At 43.8% G+C, this 23,488-nt stretch overlaps 2 protein-coding genes and 1 long non-coding RNA gene across 4 annotated transcripts; 1 reads left to right on the forward strand and 2 right to left on the reverse strand.

Moving 5' to 3' along the window:
* Positions 1–999: 999 nt before the first annotated feature.
* LOC115400206 (uncharacterized) lies at positions 1,000–1,966 on the reverse strand. Its single transcript, XR_003932781.1, has 3 exons — positions 1,926–1,966; positions 1,701–1,756; positions 1,000–1,067 (listed from the first exon to the last, which is right to left on the reverse strand). It is a non-coding gene; the product is annotated as an uncharacterized LOC115400206 (long non-coding RNA).
* Positions 1,967–5,707: 3,741 nt separating this feature from the next.
* Positions 5,708–8,659, forward strand: tubd1 (tubulin, delta 1). 2 transcript variants are annotated; one of them, XM_030108734.1, is made up of 8 exons: positions 5,708–5,908; positions 5,989–6,136; positions 6,543–6,759; positions 6,840–7,071; positions 7,309–7,473; positions 7,580–7,708; positions 7,923–8,106; positions 8,305–8,659. In XM_030108734.1, the coding sequence occupies exons 1-8, from the start codon at positions 5,755–5,757 to the stop codon at positions 8,408–8,410; spliced, it is 1,335 nt and encodes a 444-aa protein (XP_029964594.1). In that variant the 5' UTR covers positions 5,708–5,754; the 3' UTR covers positions 8,411–8,659. The 2 variants fall into 2 exon arrangements, with proteins under 2 accessions (XP_029964594.1, XP_029964596.1); XM_030108736.1 differs by lacking the exon at positions 8,305–8,659 and having other exon boundaries at positions 7,580–7,762; positions 7,923–8,045.
* A 959-nt stretch (positions 8,660–9,618) lies between these two features.
* Positions 9,619–23,468, reverse strand: vmp1 (vacuole membrane protein 1). Its single transcript, XM_030108977.1, has 12 exons — positions 23,348–23,468; positions 22,713–22,820; positions 21,526–21,658; positions 21,196–21,286; positions 20,558–20,668; positions 17,317–17,484; positions 17,023–17,154; positions 14,988–15,068; positions 14,060–14,176; positions 12,849–12,910; positions 11,459–11,558; positions 9,619–10,710 (listed from the first exon to the last, which is right to left on the reverse strand). Exons 2-12 carry the CDS (start codon positions 22,795–22,797, stop codon positions 10,567–10,569), a joined length of 1,224 nt encoding a protein of 407 aa, XP_029964837.1. The 5' UTR covers positions 22,798–22,820; positions 23,348–23,468; the 3' UTR covers positions 9,619–10,566.
* Between the last annotated feature and the right edge of the window lie 20 nt (positions 23,469–23,488).

Genomic DNA, 23,488 nt, shown 5'->3' on the forward strand with positions numbered 1-23,488 from the left:
CAAATGCCTGAATGTAAATCATTTTTGTAGATATTTTGATTTTCACCTCAAAGATGTCAGACAGAGCCTAATAAAGGTTGATGTCAGCTGGTTTATCTGAATCTTACACCTGTGTGGCAACAGTGTGACGGAACAAATGGTTAACTTGAAACCTAAAACCAGGCATTTCAGTTTATGGTACAGCCAAATCTACACCACGGCTAAATTTCAGTTAAGATCCATAAATTTGTGTGAATGGAATCTCTTGTTTTGACTGATTTGAGTCAGTTTTTACAAAGAGTATCTCTTTATAAAGATAAAACTGTCCAGAAAGGATTATTGAATTGTTCTGATATTTATACCCTCAAATGGAGGCTGAATGGACTCAAATATTTGTGACAACCTCTATAGTCAGTGGCTGCATACTGGTTCACTCTCTGTAGAGTACATCTGTACTTAAATTCCTCCTCATCTCTCTAGGCACACACATCAATGGATGGCTGATGCCCTCGTGCACACCACCCATGTGGGCTCAGTCGCACAGCTTTTTGTTGTAGTTTAACACACAACCACATCCATGCACACACTGATAACTGACAATCTGTGAAGTTTTTTTTTTTACATTTTCTAAATAAACAGCGTTGAGCCCTGCATCCTGGCCTCTTCGCCGGTCTTTGTTGCAGACTTGGAGCTCCTGGTTGTAAAACACACAACTTCACTGCGAGGTAAGGCTGGGCTCTGTACAGATAGGTAAAACAGTCTCTCTGGTCTCTTCAATGCTTTAAGAGCATCAGAAACCAGTATTCTTGAAATCAGAGATATGAATCAATATAATTAGACTGGGAAATATAAAAGACTGACTTGAGTTTGAAACAGTTTAATACAAAAATAGAATCTTTGTTGACAATGATATTCTGCAATAAAATCATTCAGGAACTGACAAGAGTTTGTCGAAAATAACACTGCATGAAAGTGAATAAGAGAAAACACAGCAGAAGGTGTAAAGTTGGCCTCCACACAGCTCCAGGATGAGGAGGAGACTTTGACAGGGTTTCCTCATCCTTCGTCCCACCAGCATTTCCGTCCACCTGCCACAGTAAAAACAAAAACTGAAATTATAATAGAAAACACCACTGAACAAGCCCTAAAATGCTATATTAATACAATATACAATCAGGAAGCAGTCTTGGTTGTTTCATCAATAGAATAACGGCTGTTAAAACTAACAAAGCAGAACCTTCTTGCAGTCAGCATCAAGCAGAACATTTTTTCAATTCAGGAAGACCTTAAATTTCACTGTGGCTCATTTCAAGCCCCCATTTCTCATTGACTGTGTCATAATTGATTCATTTTAACTTAATTTTGTAAAGAAAAAAAAACAAGCAAAGAGTCTGCCTTTTTTGTTTCACTATGAATTCAGACAAAACATTAGTGAATGTATTTTATTTTATTTGGATGTTTCAGACTTCCAAACACATCTAAAGTTTCTCAAGCAGGTTTCAGTCACCTTGCTCTTGTAAGTTAACATTGCCTGTGACTGATGATTCTGTCAACATAGAATCATTTGAAACAGTGACTTCTATATCTTTTTTGTAATGAGCATAAGGCTATGGCCATACGGCTGTATGTATGTAACTGCAAAAACACCAGAGTGTAAGGTTGTCAGGATGGCAAGCACGGAAACAGCAGTATTTGAATATTACATAAGTACATAAAGCTACCTGGTGAATTTGGTGAGGTTGTTGCCGTTCTTTGGAAGGCTGCAGCTCGTCCTGCTCTAAAACACAGACAGCAGCAAGAGAACACACAGGTCCGTGTATTAGGAGGCAAAACATGGCTACTGCACTGTGCAGATTCTGGACAGATAGTTTTGATTTGCGTGCATCATATAAGTTATTCAGGAAAGGGCAACAGCACAAAATAAGTCATTAACAGCACAAACTCACCTCTGTCTGCGGTCCGGGGCAGCGGAGCGTCGCCGTCTGGCGAAAGCCTGTGATTTTTGGTTCGCTGAAAAAAAAAAGATCAATCTTGTCCTTTTAGGGCTTCCGTAGGGACGCAGTTACCCGGATGTTGCCTGCGAATTTCTGACTCCGAATTTTGGACACTGAATTTGAGACGTCGAATTTTTTTACACCGAATTTTTCGAGACGTCGAATTTTTTTGCACTGAATTTTTTTAGACAATGAATTTTTTTGCACTGAATTTTTTTAGACATTGAATTTTTTTGCAATGAATTTTTTTACACAGTTAAAAGAAATCAGTGCTGGAAATTCAAACGCTTTTAAAATTCAAAGTCAGTTTTCGATGCAAAAATAATTCAGGTCTAAAAATTCAAATTCAAAATCAGATGGCACAGATTTACTTCCATAAAAACAGAGCGTTTTCACGGGTGCGGGAGGGGCTGCCTCTCTGAGCAGCACAAACACGAGGAAAGTTCAAACACGCAGGCATGAAGGAAAAAAACGCTTTGGGGGTGTTTTTGGTGAGTACATAACTATATAACAAGGTTAAAACATACAAAAAGTGAATTTTGCATGATACAGCCCCTTTAAATGAGGCACCATAGTTTGCTCTCCTCGGAGACAATCTTGATAATCTGGGAAGTTAGTTTAGTCATTTACCAAAACAATTTAAACAGCTTACCAAAAGACTGGCTCCTTGACAAACGCCATGTGACTCTTTTAGAGACATCAGTCTCATTAGTGTGGAGTCAATCCATTAATTTCTGACAGTTGACAATGTCACTGTCGGTTATGATTTTTAATTTGTTTGATGACCACGATTTAAGAGATGTTTTCCTGACACAAATTACATTGTGTGCACGTGTCCCTCAGGGCCAGCGCCCACATACTGCGAAACGGCTCCGCTGTGCCGCGCAGTTCGCAGCACTCCGCAGCACTCCGCAGCAATTACGCACCCATTGAAGTCAATGAAGTCGTGCTGCGTCAAGAATCTGCCCGCCATCGTACTGCGGAGAGCTCTCCGCACAACTTTGGTCCAGGTCTACTTTTGCCCAAGGCGCAGCGGAGTGGGAGTCAATTTCCCATAATATCAAATCACCAACAGGAAACCAAAAGAGTGCAACATCCGTTTTATCAAAACAAATGACTACAAAAGTTGACTTTTTTTTATAGTTCAAGGCATATTATTTATATAAATATCTATATAGATTACTACTGAAGCTGTCACACATGTTTTTACATGTAAATAAAAGCGTAAATATACACTTTTATGGATGAGTGTTTTATTTTGAAACCTGAACACGCTCTGGCGTGGCAAAACAAAGGAGCAGTGGAAGTTTTTAAACTCGAGCTAGCATGGTTGACGAAGAAAAACGGATCCTGGAGAAACAAGAGCACAAAATACTCTCTGACACCAGTAATCCTTTTTATAAAGACACCAGCAGAAAGGAGAACACTTGGGCAACAATAGCTGAAGTTATTGGCGTGAGTGGTGAGTAAATTGTAACGATATAAAGTGCTTCTTCAAACGTGTTTACATGGAGGTCGTCTTGGAAACATAATCCCACACATGCGCTGAGCGCATGTCTGGTCAAAAGGCGGAGTGCTGTGGCGCAGCCGCACCGCGGGCGCACTAGTACGGCTGCGTGAGTGCTGCGACCTGCGCGGCGCAGCGCAGCGGATCCGTTCCGCAGTATGTGAGCGCTCGGCATGCACACTGGATGCAGTCCGGCTCCGGTCCGGTATACCGCAGCACTAACTTCACACCACCTGCGGTGTCTCTGCAGTCCGCTGGAGAAGGTTGCCAGATCTGTCGTTATCCCCCGTAGACAATATGAAACCCGTTTTACTCAATAGAAAGCAGCCCAAATCGCCATCTCGGATGAAAATGCACGTTAAAACCGTATTTGTATGATAAAAACACGTCATAAACACATAATCAGTTCATCAACCCGTCCGACGTGTTCAAAAAAGACGCTTGATTTGGCACAAACCCGCCCAATCTGGCAACACGGAGGTGCTTTGGTCACAGAGCTGTTTTGAGCCATTTTGGAGTCATTTGACTTTTCAGCAGTGATGAAGTACAAAACTGTTCATTCTTCTAATGCGTATGACTACATGACGTTGTTTGTTCTGTATTCTACCAGAATAAGTAAAAAAATAGACTATTAAGGCAAAAATACGACAGATTTTATTTTGAAATGACTTGTTTTGGAACACGTATCGCGTTTCCTTCTGGCACCCGACTTGCTACTGTCTGGTTTGACGCGGTAGGGCTCCGGCGTCCGGAAAAATATGATCCTTCCGGAAAGAGACCGGGGCTCTGCAGAGGCTCCGGAGTCGGACCGGAGTCGGACCGCGGCCGGTGTACATTGATTTTAATGACTACAGATTAGTTGCGGTGTCCAGACCGCAGCTGTTCCGGAGCCGGACCGCATCCAGTGTGCATCGGTGTGTGTGTGTGTGTGTGTGTGTGTGTGTGTGTGTGTGTGTGTGTGTGTGTGTGTGTGTGTGTGTGTGTGTGTGTGTGTGTGTGTGTTCTTGTATTTCTATCCTTGTCGGGGCCAAATGTCCCCACAAGGATAGCAAAACGTGGAACGACATGCCTTGTGGGGACCTTTTTCCGGTCCTAAGTAGGAGAAACAGTGTTTTCTTGACCATGTTGTTGTTACTGAAAAAAGTAAAAGTGCAAAAACATTTCTTTAGGGTTAGGCTGTGTTGTGGTGTGGGTTAGGGTTAGGGTAAGGGTCAGGGTTAGGGGCTAGACATGAATGGGAGTCAATGGAAGGTCCCCACAAGGATAGAAATACAAGACTGTGTGTGTGTGTGTGTGTGTGTGTGTGTGTGTGTGTGTGTGTGTGTGTGTGTGTGTGTGTGTGTGTGTGTGTGTGTGTTAAAACATCTGATGGAGCGGTCAAGTGGTACAAATGAACTGGTTTCCTTTTTAACTGGTGACAGAGTTCTTTTAGCATTTCTTGCTACTGCTGCTAGTAGCAGCAATGTTTAAATCAGACTCATAAGGTCGGACACAGCTTTTTGTCTGGATTTTAACATCTACCAGCAACAAGGGACGTGAAAGAAACCCAAACGCCAATTAATAGGGAAACCAGTTATTCCAAAACTCCACTCACTTCTCCTCCGCCAGCGAGCTGCTGCGTTCAGGTGACTGGAGCGTGCTGCGGAAAACTGAAACTCGGTCGTTCACATGAAGGCAGCGGTGACAGCTGGGACCCATAAGGCACACAGGAGACACGTGAAGGAAGAGTGGATTTGCACATAGGAACGGCTCTCAGACAGCTTTGAACCGGTGTCGTTCATTTCAAAGAGCCGTTCAAACGAACGAAGACTTCGTTGAATGTCACAGCTCTAGTTCGAGGGAGACACACTGGACCCGAAAGGCTGGGCAAGCAGGGGTTTGAAATGTGTTTTATATGAAATGAAAGGAAAAAAAACAAGAAGAGGAATAAAAGCAGTGAAATAAACAGATTATTAGTCTCAAAGCGTTTTATTTCTTCATTTTTTTACATAAAAGACAGAATTACTGACAAACTTCGAAAAAAGCAGTATTTAACAATAAAAACAGTATCAAATATTAAATAAGATAACAGTGGAGACTTTCAAACCTTTGAGAAAAGACTTGTTGAGAGGACTTTGTTTTGAAAACTTTTCCCGGAAACGCCGCTTCGTTTGACGCGGCAGTGCGCGCGGTCTGAACTGAAGCCCGGGAGGAGAACGACGGCAGTTTGAACTGCCACGAGCCTGTCTTCACAGCTGTATCTCACGCACACCCGCAGTCCGAGAGAGAGAGAGCATGTCGGTGGTGACAGTGCAGCTCGGGCAGTGCGGGAACCAGGTGGGTCAGGAGCTCTTTGACGTGCTGAGCAGCGACGCTCAGCCGGGGCCGCGGAGAGCCGCGTACCCCGCCGCCTGCAGGGAGCGCTTCTTTCGTCACACCGCGCACGGAGGTGAGAGCCCCTCTGGTCTTTTGACTCATAGCTCCCCGCGTGCGCGCCGCCTTCACCTGCCGCGCATGTCTGTGTGCCAGAGCTGGTTGCCAGGGCGGTGCTGATCGACATGGAGCCCAAAGTGATCAACCAGAGTGTGGCCAAGGCAGCGAAGGGCGGCCGGTGGCGGTACGGAGACTCCGCCCACTTCAGCCAGAAGCAGGGGTCAGGAAACAACTGGGCCAATGGGTGAGGAAAGACAGGAACATCAACTCTCTGCTGTTCCTTCATCCATGGACTGATTTTGTTTAATAGACACAATCAATACTGCCTATCTCCTGCATCTTCTGTGATGTTTCACTCTGCGCTGGGTCAGTGGGGGACAGACCACCACACACACTCACACTCACAGTCAACAGTCAACCTCACAGGCATGTTTTTGGAGGAAAGCCCTGCATACATGCGGAAGGGAGAACAAATGTTTCAAAAGAAATGCATCAAGCTCAGTCAGATCAATCTGATTATTTTAGTCCTTTTAAGTGGAAAAATCTGATGTCTCTATGATTTGGAAGAATTCAATTAGAATGATAAACAAGTGAAAGTGTAAACTCGGCTACTGAAAGATTTTAGAACTCCGGTCTCCGGTATTCTTCAGGTACTGTGTCCACGGGCCTCGGCACGGAGAGGTGGTGGAGGAGCTGGTGAGGCAGGAGGTGGAGCGCTGCGACCGGCTGGCTGGGCTCATGCCCATGATGAGTGTGGCGGGGGGAACGGGCTCGGGGCTGGGCACCTACGTTACCCAGCGTCTCCGGGACGCCTACCCAACATCCTTCATCCTCAACCACCTCACCTGGCCGTATGGAGCCGGGGAGGTACGGCGTCACGCTCTCACTTCATATCAGCACAGTCCAGCATTGCCCTGATTTTTTTTTTTTTTCTCCTGCTCCGTCAGGTGATCGTCCAGAACTACAACTCCGTGCTGACGCTGGCTCGTCTCTACCAGCTCTCGGACGCCATGCTGGTGCACGAGAACGACGTGGTGCACCGGGTCTGCAGCCAGCTGCTCAACATCAAACACATCTCGTTCGGCGACGTCAACAGGGTCATCGCTCACCAGCTGGGCAGCGTCCTGCAGCCGGCGCTCAGCGCCGACTCCCACGGAGTCTACAGCAGAAATCCTCTGGGTGAGTCACAACAACACAACTTCACCGGACAAACTGGACCAGTGGGTCATCAGTGTCAATCGGCTGATATCACATTTTCCCAGTCGGCTGGTGTTAATGTGCCTCAAGAGCCTTTTTTAGCAAGTGTCATTTATTTAATAAAATATTTTATTGTGGGGGGTCTTCATGCTCTTCATGTCATCGTAAACAGCCAGACTGTCTGAAGCCGTCTTGCTCTCGTCTCTCAATGCGTCTCAGGAGAGCTGCTGAGCGCCCTGGCCTGCCACCCGGAGTACAAGCTGCTCAGCGTGTGTACGATCCCCCAGATGGCCAGCTCCTCCATTGCGTACAGCACCTTCAGCTGGCCGGCGCTTCTCAAACACCTGAGGCAGATGCTGGTCTCCAACACCAAGATGGAGGAAGGCAAGTTCAGACGCTGAAATCTGCTGTGATGATACTCCCCCCCCCCCCCCCCCCCCCCCCCCCCCTCCACCCCCTCCACCCCGACTGACTTTGTCCTGTGCTGCAGGTATCGACTGGCAGGTGCGTCCGCCTCCGGCATCTGAGCGGACCAGGGGTCTCACAGGCAGCGGCTTCAACACGTCTCTGGCGAACCTGCTCATCCTGAGAGGCAAAGACGTCTACAGTGCAGACGCAGGTCGTAGGAACTGGAGGCACACTTGATGAATGTGCGATTGATGAGTTATTCAGGGTGTGTTTTTCAAAATATCTGGGTCAGGAGGCTGTTTTCACTTTTAGGGGTTTTGATTTAAAATGCACATTTTTACAGCTGAATTAAACGTTAGACCGGGGGGGCAAATAAAGTTTGTGTTGTATCAATCAGAACCTTCAACAGCGTATTTCCCCCACAGGCGGTTTTGAGGACCCTTCTCTCTACACCGCCTGGCTTCCCCCAGGAGACGCTTTCAGCTTGTGGAAATCCCCCGTCCCCTTCAATAAATATGAGAAATCTGCCACGCTGGTCAGTAACAGCCAGGCTCTGCTCAGACCTCTGGACAGCATGGTGGCTAAAGCATGGAACATGTTTGCTTCCAGGTGAGTCCAGATTTTTACTCTCAAATGTTGATATTCACACAGATGCCAACAAAAAGCTGAATTTACTGCAGAAGAGTGGAGTACAAATGTAAACTGGCCTCATGGATACCCTGGAGTGTCATTTTCCTCTAATAATATAAATTGAACATTGATTCAGACCCTCAAAGTTATTTTTTTTTTGCTTTGTATCTCTTTCAGGGCGTACATCCATCAGTATATAAAATATGGCATCTCAGAAGAGGACTTCTTAGACAGCTTCACCTCCCTGGAGCAGGTCGTCTCCAGCTACAGTCATCTGTGTTAGCAGAGGGAAAACCCACCGGGCGGCTGGAACACAGACAGCAGCGAAGCACAGCTGTGGAAAAACAAGACTGAAGCCTGAATGGACCTCTGAAATACTGGGAAAAATGTGAATGAAAGAAAGGATTTGGAAATGTCTTCAGTGTGACGTCTATACAGGAAGAGAGGACGAGCAGGAGGAAAAGCTGTGGATGGTTTTTCCAGCATACTCTTTTGATGTTGATATTTGAAAAGAAATTGTGATGAAACTGTTATTTATTTAATAAAATGCATTTTTTGAAACTAAAATTGAAGTGTCATAACGATGATTGAGGAATAAGAGAACAGTCGCACATAATTTGACTTAGATGTTTGAAATATACTTTTTTTAGCACATGAATCCCACCATTATTTCGTAATCATGAAAAACAAAAGAACCATCAAGTCTTCAGGTATTCAAACAGAAAATGACTGGTTTAAAAAAAAAAACTGCAGTTGGCTGACCTGGACACTTTGAAAATCACTGAACTGCTGACATCTTTAGTATCTTTTCATATCAGTTACTTCATTAAAATATCTCTCTACATCGTGACTTCTGGAGATCTTTGGAGGTTTTTCATACATGACTTATGGGATTCCAGCAGTTTCATGTGGTCCACGAATGTAACCTCACTGATGTTTAATTTCTCCCATGCCGAAGCCATTTTCCCGCTTTTTCCCCGTTGTCATAATGAAAAACTCAAGAGAACGCAGGTAACAGTTTTCATGATTTTATTATCTTACACAGGTCAAAAGCAGAGTACGCATTAATAAATCCACGTATCCATGAGGGGGCCACAGAAGGTAAAGGAATGAGCTGAAGGCCCACGGCTTCAGCCAGCTTACAGACCGCTGCTGCCTCACGCTGAACAGCCAACACCAGTCTGATAAGCTAGCTGACAGAGCGGGAAACATCCAGGAGCATCCTGCTGGACACCTGGAGAGGATCTCATTCCCAAGCTGCAGATGAATTAACTCAACATATGATACATCTGAAGAGGACATTTAATTGATGGGAAAGCATTAAAAAAAACAGTAAAAGCCAATTTTATAGCAGCTATTAGCAACTTAAAGCCTTTTTTAATAGCATTAAGGGAGTGTGTGTCGGTTCACTTACCTCAAAGATGGTCATCTCTAAGAAATAAATACCATGAAACATCACAGACAAAAAGACTCAGACTTGGAAACAAGTGCCATGATTTCCATGTTTTATATATGATCCGATTCAAGGTTCAACCTAAATGTACAGAATAGAAATGAGACTAGTTAGCTGAGAGTACAATGTCACTTTACAAATGATATTCACCTTCTCTTTTGTGTTTTGGTTGGAGTTGACTCATGTCCACACAGACCAGTAGGATAGAAATACATCTGAGCAAAAAGATATTAAGATATTTACACAATGTGCAAACCGTCAATACCACACTGTTTTAAGTTGATATTGCTTTTTTTTTTTTCCTCTTCGTTACTTTAAACTGACAAGTCCAGGAACAAAAAGAAGACGAGTTGGTCTCGCTGTTAAAAAGGAAAAAGAAACCCTGAAAAGAAACGCCATCTGCAGCAGTGAGCCTGGCAGCACAGAGAAATCAACATCCAGTCCAGACGTCAATGTTACAAAATTAAATAGAAACCGAGTCCACGAGTCAGGAGCTGTGTTCAAGGGAAGTCGGGGCTTCCCGTCTTGCATAAGGCATAGCATCTGATGGGCACTGCCCTGACACAGCACTTCAACGTCAAAGTTGCTGCTTTACTTCTGAGGTCAATGAATGGGTTAAATTTAACATTTTAAAAAAAAAAGTAACATGTTAAGATCAGCAGCAGGACCAATCGCGCTACACACACACACACACACACACAAAAAAACAGAGTGAGATGAGAGGAAGAACTACAAAAACCTGAAGACGGGAGAACAGGAAACGGCACATACATCCTCAAACGAAGCTCCCACACACCCACAAATAATGCCTGTACTTGCTTTTTTCCTTTCTAACTTTTTAAGTGTTCAGCCTCTTGAAAATGGATGAGAGGGTGAGGTTTGCAGTTAAGTGGTGAGAGGCCGGGGCCGAGTGGGAGGCCGCCGGCAGCTGCAGCAGCAGAAACTCAGTCTCTTGGATGTCTGCACCGCTCGGTCTTCGCCTTCCATCACTTGGTCTTCTCCTCGGAGTGCCGCAGCTGCTGCAGCCGCTTGGCGTAGCTCTGCGCCATGGAGTTGACGATGGAGATGACGAAGTAGGCCACCATGACCAGCACCACCTTCTCAAACACCCACGACAGCCAGTTCTCGTCCTGGAGGGGACACAGTCAGTTCATGTGGCTGCAGTCACTGCAGAAGTTGTAGTTTTACTGTAATGCTGCTTTCAGCAGGTGAGAGACGGCAGTTACACAGGAAGAAACATTAAAAAAAAATAATTAAGGAATTATGAAATGGTTGAGTCAATATGTCCGTAATTTGATTCCAACACTGGAACTTTCATATATTTTAAATGTATTACAACAAAACTGCTTTTCAAATAATGTTTTAATCGTAATATTGGTTAGAAGTCATTTAAATTTAAAATACAGTGTTCCAAGTATTAAATTTGTTTAGTATATAAAAAAAAAAAAGTCTAACAGACACAACTATTAATTATCCATGATCATCTCATGGATAGAAAATGCAGGACAGGACAACTAAATATCACTTTGAGGATGTTTACCAATGATTTCCTAAAAAAATTATTTGCCTAAAGACATTTTAAGAAAAAAATTCAATTTAATAATCTGATGTTTGGAAAATACTGACGTTAATTTTTGGAGACCTTTTCAAATAATAAACTATTAATATGTGACATGTATCAACAACAAATCATGTTAAAAATAATGATTGTATTCCTGATGTCCGGTCCTTCCCCCACCGGTGTATGAAAGGTACAACCAGTGACTGACTATAATCTGAAGCCTACAGACTTATAATTACAGAAAGCTCACATAAACATGACCAGAGATGCTGCAGTGTGTCACCTGAATGTGGTGAAAGTGTCAGAGTGCCACTTACTGCCGGCGCGCTCCCTCCAGCGTGGTGCAGCTTGTTCCTTTGTGCTTCCAGGTACTGACTGAAGGGCTTCTGGAGTGATGGGCCCAGCTTGGGCACGGACCTGGCGCAACAGAGGAAAGAGACGGAGGCAGAAAAGTCACTTACCCATGAACCACTGCTTCAAAAATAAAGGCTCTGTCTCCTGAGCCATCACTGGGAGCCTCAGAAGGCTCCTGGCTGAGTCTTTGTTGTCGCTCCACACTTGATCCCACTGAAGGCCCTGTCCTCTCATGCCTCCTCTCACTGTTACTCCGAGCAGGAGAAGGCAGGAATGAAGCTCACACTCCTCATCTCTTCTTTTTATACTCCTCGGCTCCCTATAGGAGTGTGTGTCAGCCCCCTCGAGCAGGAAGTGAGTCGACATGACGTCATCACCTTTACCACCACTGCTGCTTTCTGGGTGGAAACGCGTCCGATCAGGGCGTGCTCATGTCCTTATTAGGCAGCGTGGATTTAACTCAGCAGGGGGCTGCTGAGACCGGACACCGTTTTTGAGCAGATCATCTCTTACACCAGCACTCATGTTATAGTTTCACCAGTTGGTCAGCGGCAGCTTGAATCTGCTTCATGAAGTCAACCTTGATAAACAACAAGCTGCAGTCTAAACTCTGATCTGTCTGTCTGGGACCTAAACATGTCGTCTGGACTTCACCAGACTAAGCAAAACCGGCGGAGATAACAAGCATGGGGTAATTGCTGATGGCTGATGAATCTAACTAGTTCTGAGCGAGTCATTCTTATCGCTGCATGAACACACACAAGCTGAAGGGACGGGAAACATCCCGGATCAGCAGGAAAGCACACATTTGCTCGCATCATGGCGACTCACTGAAGGCCCAGTGAAACTCCCAGAATTTTATTTTAATCACTAAATGAATGAACAAATAGAAAAAAGACTACAGCTCAGATGTGATCTGCTGGGTTTTTACTTGTAATCCTTCAAAATTATATGAATCTCAGGTAAGTTATCTTTTTTTTTTTTTTTTTTTAGCACCTGACATGGCGTTGGCCCGCCTTGCTGGAGCAAAGCTGAACACGGTGAGTCACGTCAACATGTTCGGATGGGAACTCACACGCCTGACCACCAGAGCTGCAGGGATGGATTGCATGCAGACGGGTGAAAGAAACACCTTTGTGTGTGGGGGAAAAAAAAAAAAAAAGCAAAATGCATGCACGTATGCCCCCGCAGTGAAAGCGTTTATTCATACAGGATCCCCGACTGGCGGCTAAAATGCGTCAGAAAATATTCAAAAATGTATTGTAAACCACAAAACCAAGGGGAAGAGACCGAGATGCTATTAACGCAGACTTTCGCTCACACAACAAGAACAGTTTATAGAGTCTCACTTACCCGATGAGCGCCACCATTTGTTCCACTATGTGCTTGCTGAAAGTGATGATAACAAACAGTTTCTGAAAGAAATGAGAGAACAATTTATGAGTCATTTAAGGGGCCAATTAATAACTTCAGAGAGTCTTCCAGACGTCTGTCACAGAAACACTTTGACTCATGATTGGAGCGGAGTCCACATCTGCCACTGCACACGCACTAATTCACCAAACTCAAACCCGGTACGGAGCGAAACCTTGAGTTTGGAGGGGCTTTGTGTGGTTTGCAAATCAGCCTGGGTGGGGTGGCGGTGGGGGTCTGAAACCGCAATATTTGTGTCCGGGTCTGAAACTGATCAGCCTTAAAAGAGCATGACACACAGCCCCCCTGGACCAAATCAGACAGGATGTGACATATATTGTCCCAGAGGTTCAAGGTAGAGAAATGGAAAAGACAAAAAGACAAAGCCCCCCTCTCCCCCCGCTCTCTTGCCCCCCGCAGCCTCTTACAGTCTACCCAATTTCCTTCTCCCAGGTCGGCCGTCTTGTGTCCACTCTACATCCTCCGCCCCCCTCCCACCTCCGCTCACAGCGCTCTTTGCTGGGGGGGGATTTCTTGGTGAGATCACCGGCTGGTACCGGCAAAAGATGGATAGGTTCAGTTTGCTCAGGCATTAGGCGACTCACCGGCAGACGCAGACCTTCTCAGGCGCGGCTCACGTTAGTCACTGCTGCGGCAGACTCAACAATGCCCGGCCTAATTAACAAGTGTCTCGATCTGGTGCATTTTCCAAAATCCTAACTTATTAACGGGCTTCTCAAAGCTCCCTTTCATCTTGAGCCTGTTTGTTCGTTCGGTATGTATCACAAACCCCAAACGTGAGCGAGGAGGAATCCCCTGAAGAGAAGAGCGCCATCGGAAAGCGTTCACCAGAAGCGTGCAATTACTGAGTTTCTCACAGTCATGGAGTCATGAGCTCAGCGAACGACTTCATCTTTCCCACACGCTTTGAGTTTGTGGCGATAGTTCAAAGCCTATCAGTCAGCAGTGCATACACAGCCGTCTTTACTTTAGTCTGGATTTCTGACTTGTGGACGGAGATCTGCAGGGACCACAGTGAAGCTGGATCGCATTCAACACCAAGCCGTATTCAGACGTGACGGCATGAGATCGGAGCGGAACAGCAACCGCAATGGACATCTAGAATAAAACTTTATACCGAGGCAACTTACCTGTATGTGCATCTTGATGATGGCTTTCCCGATTAGAGTTGCACCAAAGAAGGTCCAGAAGGGGACGAGGAAGTGACCACAGGTGATTCCCGCCAGGTCGAACAGGGGATTGGGAATCTGAAATGTACAGGTCGATAAAACAATACTGCTGCCCTGCAGTCTGGACTTCAAGAAACAAGTCTGACTTGAATAAAACAGACTTCCTGATTCTTTCAAAGAAAGAATCATACATATAATGGCAGCTACAGAATACAAAATGAAATATCTATGAAGCTGTTTAATAACGTAGAGAATTAGCCTTCAACAACAGTGAATAATAATCAGATCAGGATTATTATCTGGTGGAAAAAGTCTCCTGACTTTGACCCGATGCTGGCTCAGCCGACCGTGACAGGAGGTGGATGAAGAACGAGGATGACTCAATTCAACATCGGCGTTTTGGTGTTATTGGTGAATCAAAGGCATGCGACCAGACATTGGAGTTAAATTTAGGGGTCTTTATTTTTGAAACGGACATAAATTCAGTGATTTTGGTAGAAGTTGAAAGGCGATCTCTGGTAAACTGCAATTTCATTTCAGCTTGTTCGACCATCATCTTCAGTCAGACACTCTAAAAATAAAATAACCGGCAAACATCTGACTTTGTCCTCACCACAACGCCGGTGTCCACAATTTTTTTTAACTGACTAAAAAAAAAAAAAAAAACAACATTCTGCACCTAATTTAACTTTGTAAAACTAAATACTGCCCATCGTAAAACTTTTTTTTTTTTTTTTTTTTTCAAACTACGGTAATCAAACGCATTTATTTCCACTATTGAAAGAAGTATTTTACAAATTACAGTAAAGTGAGATGTGAAAAATCAAACGCATGATTGGTTTGATCCGGCATGTTAAAGATGCTTCAATGAAGAGAAATCATTACTCACTGAGGCGCAGGCCAAGATGCCAAAGAAACCCACTTTCTGCACCATATGTTGGACTCCCAGTTTGGCTCTTGTGACAAAATCCTGCAAAATAAAAACAGAAATAAATAAAGGTCATTTAAAAAAAATTCACATCACACACACACACGAGATATGGTTTGACTTTCAGAACCACAGTGACAAATTTCAGACCTGCAGTCGAATCTGAACACTTATTTCCACAAACTCTTATTTTAATTCCTTAAAATAAGCACACTGTGTGGAACTTCTTGTGTGTGGTTGTTACCCACTTGGATTTTAACAGCAGCGCCGTCTGCAATGTTATTACAAGGAACAAGAGTCCTGGTAACAAAAAAAGAACCGTGGTAAAATACCTCCTATTTCTGAGCACCGAGTGTCTGAAACGAGCCCCTGGACGATCAGATTATATCTGCATTCTTAAAAACTGACATCTTTTTCATATTCTCATTACATACTACTTCACTGTCATTTTAATCAATATGAATACATTTTTAAGAAATTTTAGAACTAAATTATTGCCGGCAATGCGAAACATCATTTTCTGTTTAGCATTTTATAATCACAATTTTTTACCTTAACTTTTTCCAACATGCAAGCAGGATGTATCGTTTTCTGCTTTATTTCACTTTTGTTGGAAAATATAATTTAGAAAATGTGTAGAGTAAAGTTACTGGCTGGTATTTTACATGTTTGAGAAAAAAGAATGAATTATTAAAATGAATCTGCAAATAATTTAAAATCCACGGTTCAGTCACAGACTTTTATTAATTTTATTTTTCAACATAATCATATAACCTAATATAATGACACTGTGTGTGTGTGTGTGTGTGTGTGTGTGTGTGTGTGTGTGTGTGTGTGTGTGTGTGTGTGTGTGTTCTTGTATTTCTATCCTTGTCGGGGCCAAATGTCCCCACAAGGATAGCAAAACGTGGAACGACGTGCCTTGTGGGGACCTTTTTCCGGTCCTAAGTAGGAGAAACAGTGTTTTCTTGACCATGTTGTTGTTACTGAAAAAAGTAAAAGTGCAAAAACATTTCTTTAGGGTTAGGCTTTGTTGTGGTGTGGGTTAGGGTAAGGGTCAGGGTTAGGGGCTAGACATGAATGGGAGTCAATGGAAGGTCCCCACAAGGATAGAAATACGAGACTGTGTGTGTGTGTGTGTGTGTGTGTGTGTGTGTGTGTGTGTGTGTGTGTGTGTGTGTCATCCATGCAGTTTTCTTACTTTGTACGTCTTTAATTCAGTGACTATGTTTTCCTTGACATTCATTTGTAACTCTACCATCTGGAGATAAGGTCATGACCAGAGTGTGTGTGACTCGGCCTCGAAGCCGCTGCTATACTCTGGACTGAACAGATCCTGAGGTAAATCCCCCGATGAAAGAGAGGTTAGTTATCCTCTTCACCTTTTTTTTTTCTGCCGAGAACAAGTGAAGTGAGGAAAAGGTGATGGAGACAATGCACAGTGTGTGTCTGGTTTGCGTTGTGCTGACTCAGCGCCCGGTGCCAGCAGCCTGCAGTCATGTGAGCTGGGTTCCTGACAGCCCTGTCTGTCATTCAAATTAGAGGCCGGTGAAAAGAGAGACGGAGGGAGGAAGGAGGAGGGTGGAGAGAGCAAAGCCTGGGGGATGATTAAAGAGGGTGCTGTGCTCAGGGTGACTCACCCACGAACACACAGATTTACTGGAAGTGCAAAGGGGGAGGGGCTTCACTGAAGTCACATGCCGCTTTCAGGCCAATCGCAGACTGTGGCTCTATGGTCAGTTGTGCTCTGAGAAAATTGGACTAAATCAAGTCAGATCATATCACGTCGAGTTGGTGGGCAACTTCTAAACAACTGTAATACGATGAGCCAAGACAAGAGACACTTAAACTTTCTCTGGTGTTCCTGGTTCTGTTTTAGTTTGTTAGTACAAAGCATACCTGAGGTGGGGATGTGATCTGTGAGTAAGCAGGCAATACTTGAAACAATCAGGATGAAGTCGTAAATCATAAACTCCTGTGTGTGTGCCGCTCTGACCTGTGCACCCTCGGCCTGCTCGAGCATCTCCTCGAATTCTTCGTAGTCTTCGTCGTCCGGATCGGCTCCCGACTGCCGGGCCGCTCTGGCCATGAAATACGGAGGCAGCTCTCCGATGGCGGTGCCAGCACCCTGAACGTGAACGTCACATGCCGTCACCTGTCTGAGTTTGTGCGTTCATCTTCGACATTTAAACACTGGCAACCACGACACAGTCGGAAAATTCTGATTTTTGAAAAATCTAAGCAGTGTGTTACCACCGACTGTAGAGTCTTTACTCAAGCTGCTACTCACCCACATGCAGGCCTCCAGGCGAACCTTGGACATGATTGAGAAGAGGGAGATGGCGCCTTCGAGCCCCTCCTCCTGGGGACAGACGATCTGGTCGGGGTATGGCGGCTCTGGGAAGTTTGTGGAGCCGCACTCGTACGCCGCCAGAGTTACTGACGCTATGTGGGGACCCTGGGAGCAAGATTGAACACATGGAGTCAATGTAGAGGCACAACTCTGCTACCTTCATGGCGCCTGTTTTGGTCTTACGAATATCTATTCTTCATTCATTCAAACTTAATCTGACTCGGCGATGCACAGCTGGAGTCCAAACAGTCATCTGCCCACAGTTCCAGCAGCCGAGTCATCCGGTGATTCCGACAGGTCGACATGTCAACGTTTATCAGTGCAGACATGTCAAGTTACACACAGCCACCTGGTCTCACACACAGCTGGCCCACCTGGAACTGCAACACAGCTGTGCTATTATTCTTCACTGAGGTGATGCAGGGAACACTGATCGGAGATGGACAGCGCGCAATTCGTGTGTTGACTGCTCCTTATCCTTCGCTGACATTTTCCGTCCCACTGAAGGATTTGCACAGGCATACACCCACTTTCCAACCAAGGAAGGTTTCATTTATCATTTCTGCAACCTGAACAAAGGCTGTTTAGGTGATGGAGGAAGGGATCCATGAAGCAACACGCCTCAGACTGAAGAAAATAACTGATCACCGAAATCTTTTTTCCTGCTAAAACAAGTCTATCAGTAACAGGACTAAATATGTGAAGCCTGTCAGGAATACAAATTGATTCCCTGAATGTCACATCAGAATGTTTTTTTGAAAAAATACATTTCGACCTGTGGATGAAAGGAGTGGTTGCAAGAAATATTCAACATCAAATCATCCATAAGACCCATCAGTGTCGGGGTCTGATCTGCATAAACAGACAGTGTAGCGGATCAACAAGCTTAAAACAAGTACCGGTACCTCTATATAATTCACAACAGCAGAGTAAGGACCAATATCAAAGCATATAGTGTTTTACCACAACATTAGTACAAAAATCCAGCATTAAATGCAGAGTTCTGACCTCCGAAAACATCAGGATGAATCATAAGATCATACTGTTGAGTGGATCCCCCTTGCGCCTATGAACAGTGATCTCATCCCGTCTATGGGGTTTTCTATTAATGCTTCATGCCTGAGCTAAAGCCGCAGAGTAACTCTGATGGTGAGAAAATGTTTTTTTTCTTCTGAATCAACACTGGGAGGATCCTGTCTATAGCTGACATCAACACTGAACTAAGATATGTGGAGATAAGAGCTGTTTGGAAATGAAGAGGGGGAAGGAAATACCCTCCAGATGAGCTACAGGTTTAAATCATGGAGCACAGAAGATGAAGTTTGCCTTTCTTGGAACTGTGATAGGAAAGGAGTGGATGATACTCTAACAAAAGAGAAGATTCTAAGACAAATATGAGATAAAAGATGGCTGAACGTGTGTGGATAACGGAGAGTGTAGGTTTTGAGCAGATGATAGGAGGAGTAACACTGAAAAAATTGTGAGAGAAAAAAAAATTAAATAAATTAAATGAAAAATTTGAGTTGTATTCCTTAATTTTTCTCAGCCTCATAAAGAGACTGCGTAAAGTAACTATTACATATCCAATTTATTTCCACAGTATGCTGCATCACATTTCTCTCTGGAACATTCATGAGTGACTAATATATCGTCAGACCATCAGTTTAACATTTCATGGGAAGAGGAGATGGAAGAAAAAACAAAACGTACTTCCTTCAGCTAAATGTGTGGTGTGTGAACCTGGACGGGAGCAGAGCGAAGCGCAGATTCAGTGTTTGTTTAGAAATGTGAAGAATTCTATCAGACTTAGACGGACACTGAACGCAAGAAGAAGAATGAGAAAAATATAGATAACCGGTGCAGACGAAAATATGAATCTAATGTAAAATAATTCAAGTATCAGGGTTAGGGTGGAGGCGAAGTTGCTGACGAACGTCAAATCAGTAGTAGTACTATGTTAGTACTTGCTGGTTTGTATTGGGGATCTTTTTCTGAGTACGAGAACTCTGTGCAGTATCAGTGTTGGTGTTTCCCTAATTTAACAGAAATTAGAGTATTTAAATCTTAAGGCTTGGAATTTATTTAGTTCATATGTGATGAGTGTAGAATAGATACAGGGGTGTTTTGAGGAGCACTGACAGCAGACTAACAAGAGGTTTCATCAACTGATAACACTATTTTCTTTTGGGATCTGAAGCAGAAACAATGTTGAAAACAACATTTTAACTACATAGGAGCCACACAAACTAGTCACAAGCAATGTTAATATTTCCATTGTGCGGTTTTACAAAAACTAATGTTGAATTACCAGCAATCTGCTTCGGGACACAGAGGCAAGTTAACACTAAAATCATTGAATACTGTGAGAATTAATGCTGGAAACTGTTCTGAGTAGGACTGCTTAAACTGATGCTACATTGTTCCATATGTGGGAGACTGCAGCGCCTATGCTGAGAGAGAAATGTGCCTCACATAAAGGGCAGAGAGGCCGCGGGGTCAAACCTCAGTATAAGAAGCACAAAGAGACAAGCGTGTGCACAAAAGCAGACAGACAACAGAAGACATGATGCCACATTACTACTGCACAAGAGAAGAGCAGAGGCTAAAACGCTCAGCTGTAAGAAATCAGTGGCAGTAGTGTTGCTAAACTTTGAGAAAAAGGAAGGTAAAAATTTCATCTTTTCCCCATTGTTTCATTATGACGGAAACAGCTGAGTCAGCAAGCTCACATCTGCACAAGTTCTGTACTACAGAAGCCACATCATCAGCACTGAGTGGACGCCGGTGGAGGGTTAATTCCTCTCTTTCATATGGCTAAATTCTCCTTTCCGCCTATTTTGTTAACCACAGCCACGACAGATGACATAGATTTCAATGACTCAGTCACGCAGTCACTTTGTGACTGCCTGTCAGGGGGAAATTGCACTTCAGTCTTAGTTAGCCTCGGACGCATGGGTGACAAAAGCCTCAAAACACATCAACAGAGTTTAGAGTATGGATGACACCATCACCTGGTAGCTACAGGCACACAAGTACCTTAAGCTACATTAAAAACTCCTGTCTGTGTAATTCAAAGCTATATATTCCAAAAGGAAACAAAAACACATCACCTATCTTTAGAGTTTTTTTTTTGAAGAAATGTGGCTGCTGGATGTCCGAATGTTCAATATCCACTTACCAGATAGAGGAGAAAAGTGTGCAGACCAGTCCCAAGGCCCACAGAGGACAGAATCCCAAGACCTACCCAGTAGGCACACCATACAAGCTTCTTCTCCAGGTACTCCACATACTACAGAAAAGAAGAGTGGTACGTTACTCAAAATGTAAAGCTGTCAAGAGGGAAGTATAGAAGAGCACTCATTAAACCGGTGTGGTTCAAAAAGAGGATAATCATCACTTATTGTGGCGTAAATGACAGTCTTTAAGATTTATAACCAAATGAACTTGCTCTGAACATTATTCTTTAAACATTACATGTTTTAATAGCTTTAATCATTTTGAGTCATTTCTCATTTTGCCCAAAGACAGCAGGTATTATCCTGTCATCACAGCATGTGACAAAAGATCCGGTGGTGTTTTAACTGAACCATTTTAACTGAAACCAATCTATAAACAGACCATCCAGCCAGTTCATGGTGTGATCAAGGGTTACTTGACAACACGCACGCCACATTATCTCCCAGAACAAGCCTTTTCCCAGCAGGGTTATTAAGGACGAGGGTCACACATTGATTAATCGTTTACCTTGAAACGTGTCAGTGATGAAGCAACAGTGTTGATTATTAACATCGTTCAAACAAACAAGCCCCAACTCACATGTTGGTGTGCGCCCTCAGTGGAGTATGCGATGGAGAAAACAGAACATAACACCAAAAATAAAAATACTGCGCCACGTCGCTGCCATAGTCTGAAAAGGAAAGAAAGAAAACACAATCATCAGTTATTAAAAAAGACAAAGGCATTAGAAACTGTCCAGCTTGGCACAGAATAGTGCTTTTTTTGTAAGCACAAAACTATTTCAGCTATTTATTGCATAAAATCACAGTCTCTTGTCTAAAGCAGATAAAGACTTTCTAATTAATCAATGATTAATGTAACCACCATGAGTAGGAAAGGCACACGATGAAAAACAGTTAAGCTTCTTACTTAAACGTCCACTCCTTTAGTTTAATGAGGGTCTCCAGGAGAAAGTAATGTAGAGTGGTGACAGGTCTCTTCCATAACACCAGGGACAGCCGCTCTTCCTTATCTTTCTGCCGCCTGTCTCTTACCGACGAGTCTGCGGAACAAAAAGAATTACAATCACCTTGCTCGGCACATGTCGGAACACTCAAAACATCGATTATTACATCTTGTTCACTTGGCACAGCCAGATGCATGTTAAATAAGACAAATCTGCTTCTGGTCTGTTGCACCCATAAAAACACAAAGTAGGCCAGAGAGAATGAGCGCCAGAGCTTTTGTGACCTGTGCTCTGTGATTGCAGTTTGCACAACGCCAGTTTTTAAGGGACACAGGAGGAATGAGTGATAACATCTCTACTACCGCTTTGTCCCACATACAGGCAGATGACAAAGATGAACTCTAAAATGAGCAGAGCGTAGACAAAGGAAAATTAGGATTTTGCATTAAGTATAAAAAATAAGTTTGCAAATAACATGACATCATCTGACGACTTCTGATAAACAGTGCTTAAAAAATACAAACCAAAGTTGTTGGCTTGCATGTTTTTCAAAGCAAGAGGCAGACTATCAATCCTATGATCTAACACTCCACACTCATGCTTCACAAGCACAGAGTTACAATGCTGTCAAAGAGCTCGCTTCTGTTTTTATAAAGTCAGCTTCTGATCAGCTAAACAGCTGTAAGCATTATGACTCAATTCCCTTGGACAAATACTTCTGTGAGCACAAATGGTAAAATCACAGTAATCTTTCCGGACAACAATCTCTTATTTGTGTCTTGTTTGACTCGCCTGAAGGAACAAACCTGGAGCCTGCAAAATAATAAACTCATAAGGGATTAAAAAAGCAACCCTAACCTAAGTAACGTAAGAGACATACGGTTTGATCATCAGTCATTCATGTGATATCCACATTTTAACATATTATTCGTCAACTTTGGCTCTCTAAGTCAAATTAAATTAGCACACATCCCAGTTTATTCTCTGATCGAATTACGAACTTCACATATCGGCTCCGGATCATAAAAACAAACCCCGCCTCTACCACATAATTGAGATGTCAGGGTTTTTTTTAAAGCCAGATCACGCCAGAGAGGCAGCCTGTGTGGTGTTTCACGTTTCTCGGAAGCCGGATGTGACCCAGACTAACCTGCAGACTTGCCGTTCTGTTTGTCTTTAGGTCCTGTGCGTTTCTGAGGCTGTTCGCAGCTCGCTCCATTGGCTGCCATGTCCATCACCGTACGGCAGGTCTGGCAGTCTGAGGGAAAGAGAGGGCACAAGTTTCAGCTGCTTCGCTTCCGACTGTCCCAGAGAAAGACGACGGGCAGTGCGGGACACAGTTCAGTCAGAACAACCTTATCAGCGGCTGATAAGCAACAAAATATTTGTCAATGCGAGCATTTTGTCAAGACGCCGGCGAGCTGTCAAGACCACAACGGAACAACTACAAAAAAAATCAAGTCATCTTAAGAAATTAAAGATATTTGACTTTGTGGAGAGCGTCTTTTGGTGTGTTAGTCTGTCACAAGTTTAGATGTCAAATGTGTGTACATCATAACCCTTCACACGCTAACCGGTTAGCCAACATGCTAGCGGTACAGCCGGGGACGTCGGGAATTCTCAGGTCAAACCGCTGCCTTTAACATGACTCGATAGTGATCTCATGAGTGCAGACATGCGCGAAACGCTTAGTTCTCGGCGTGTGGCCAATTTAGAGAGAACGGGAACGCGATTTAAAGGTTAAATTGACCGTTAGTTTTCAACAAAATAAATGATTCGTCGTACCTCTTTCCTGTCCTCTTCACCCGGAAACAAATGCCGAACGCGTCAAAATAAAGGAGTGCCTCTGTTGAGCGATTAACACGTTGATTAAAAAGGTGTTGGCTTTTAACGTGTATTGTAAAACATTCATATGTGATGGCGTAG

This window comes from Salarias fasciatus, chromosome 14 (genome assembly GCF_902148845.1).
Source record: "Salarias fasciatus chromosome 14, fSalaFa1.1, whole genome shotgun sequence".
Classification (NCBI taxonomy): domain Eukaryota; kingdom Metazoa; phylum Chordata; class Actinopteri; order Blenniiformes; family Blenniidae; genus Salarias; species Salarias fasciatus.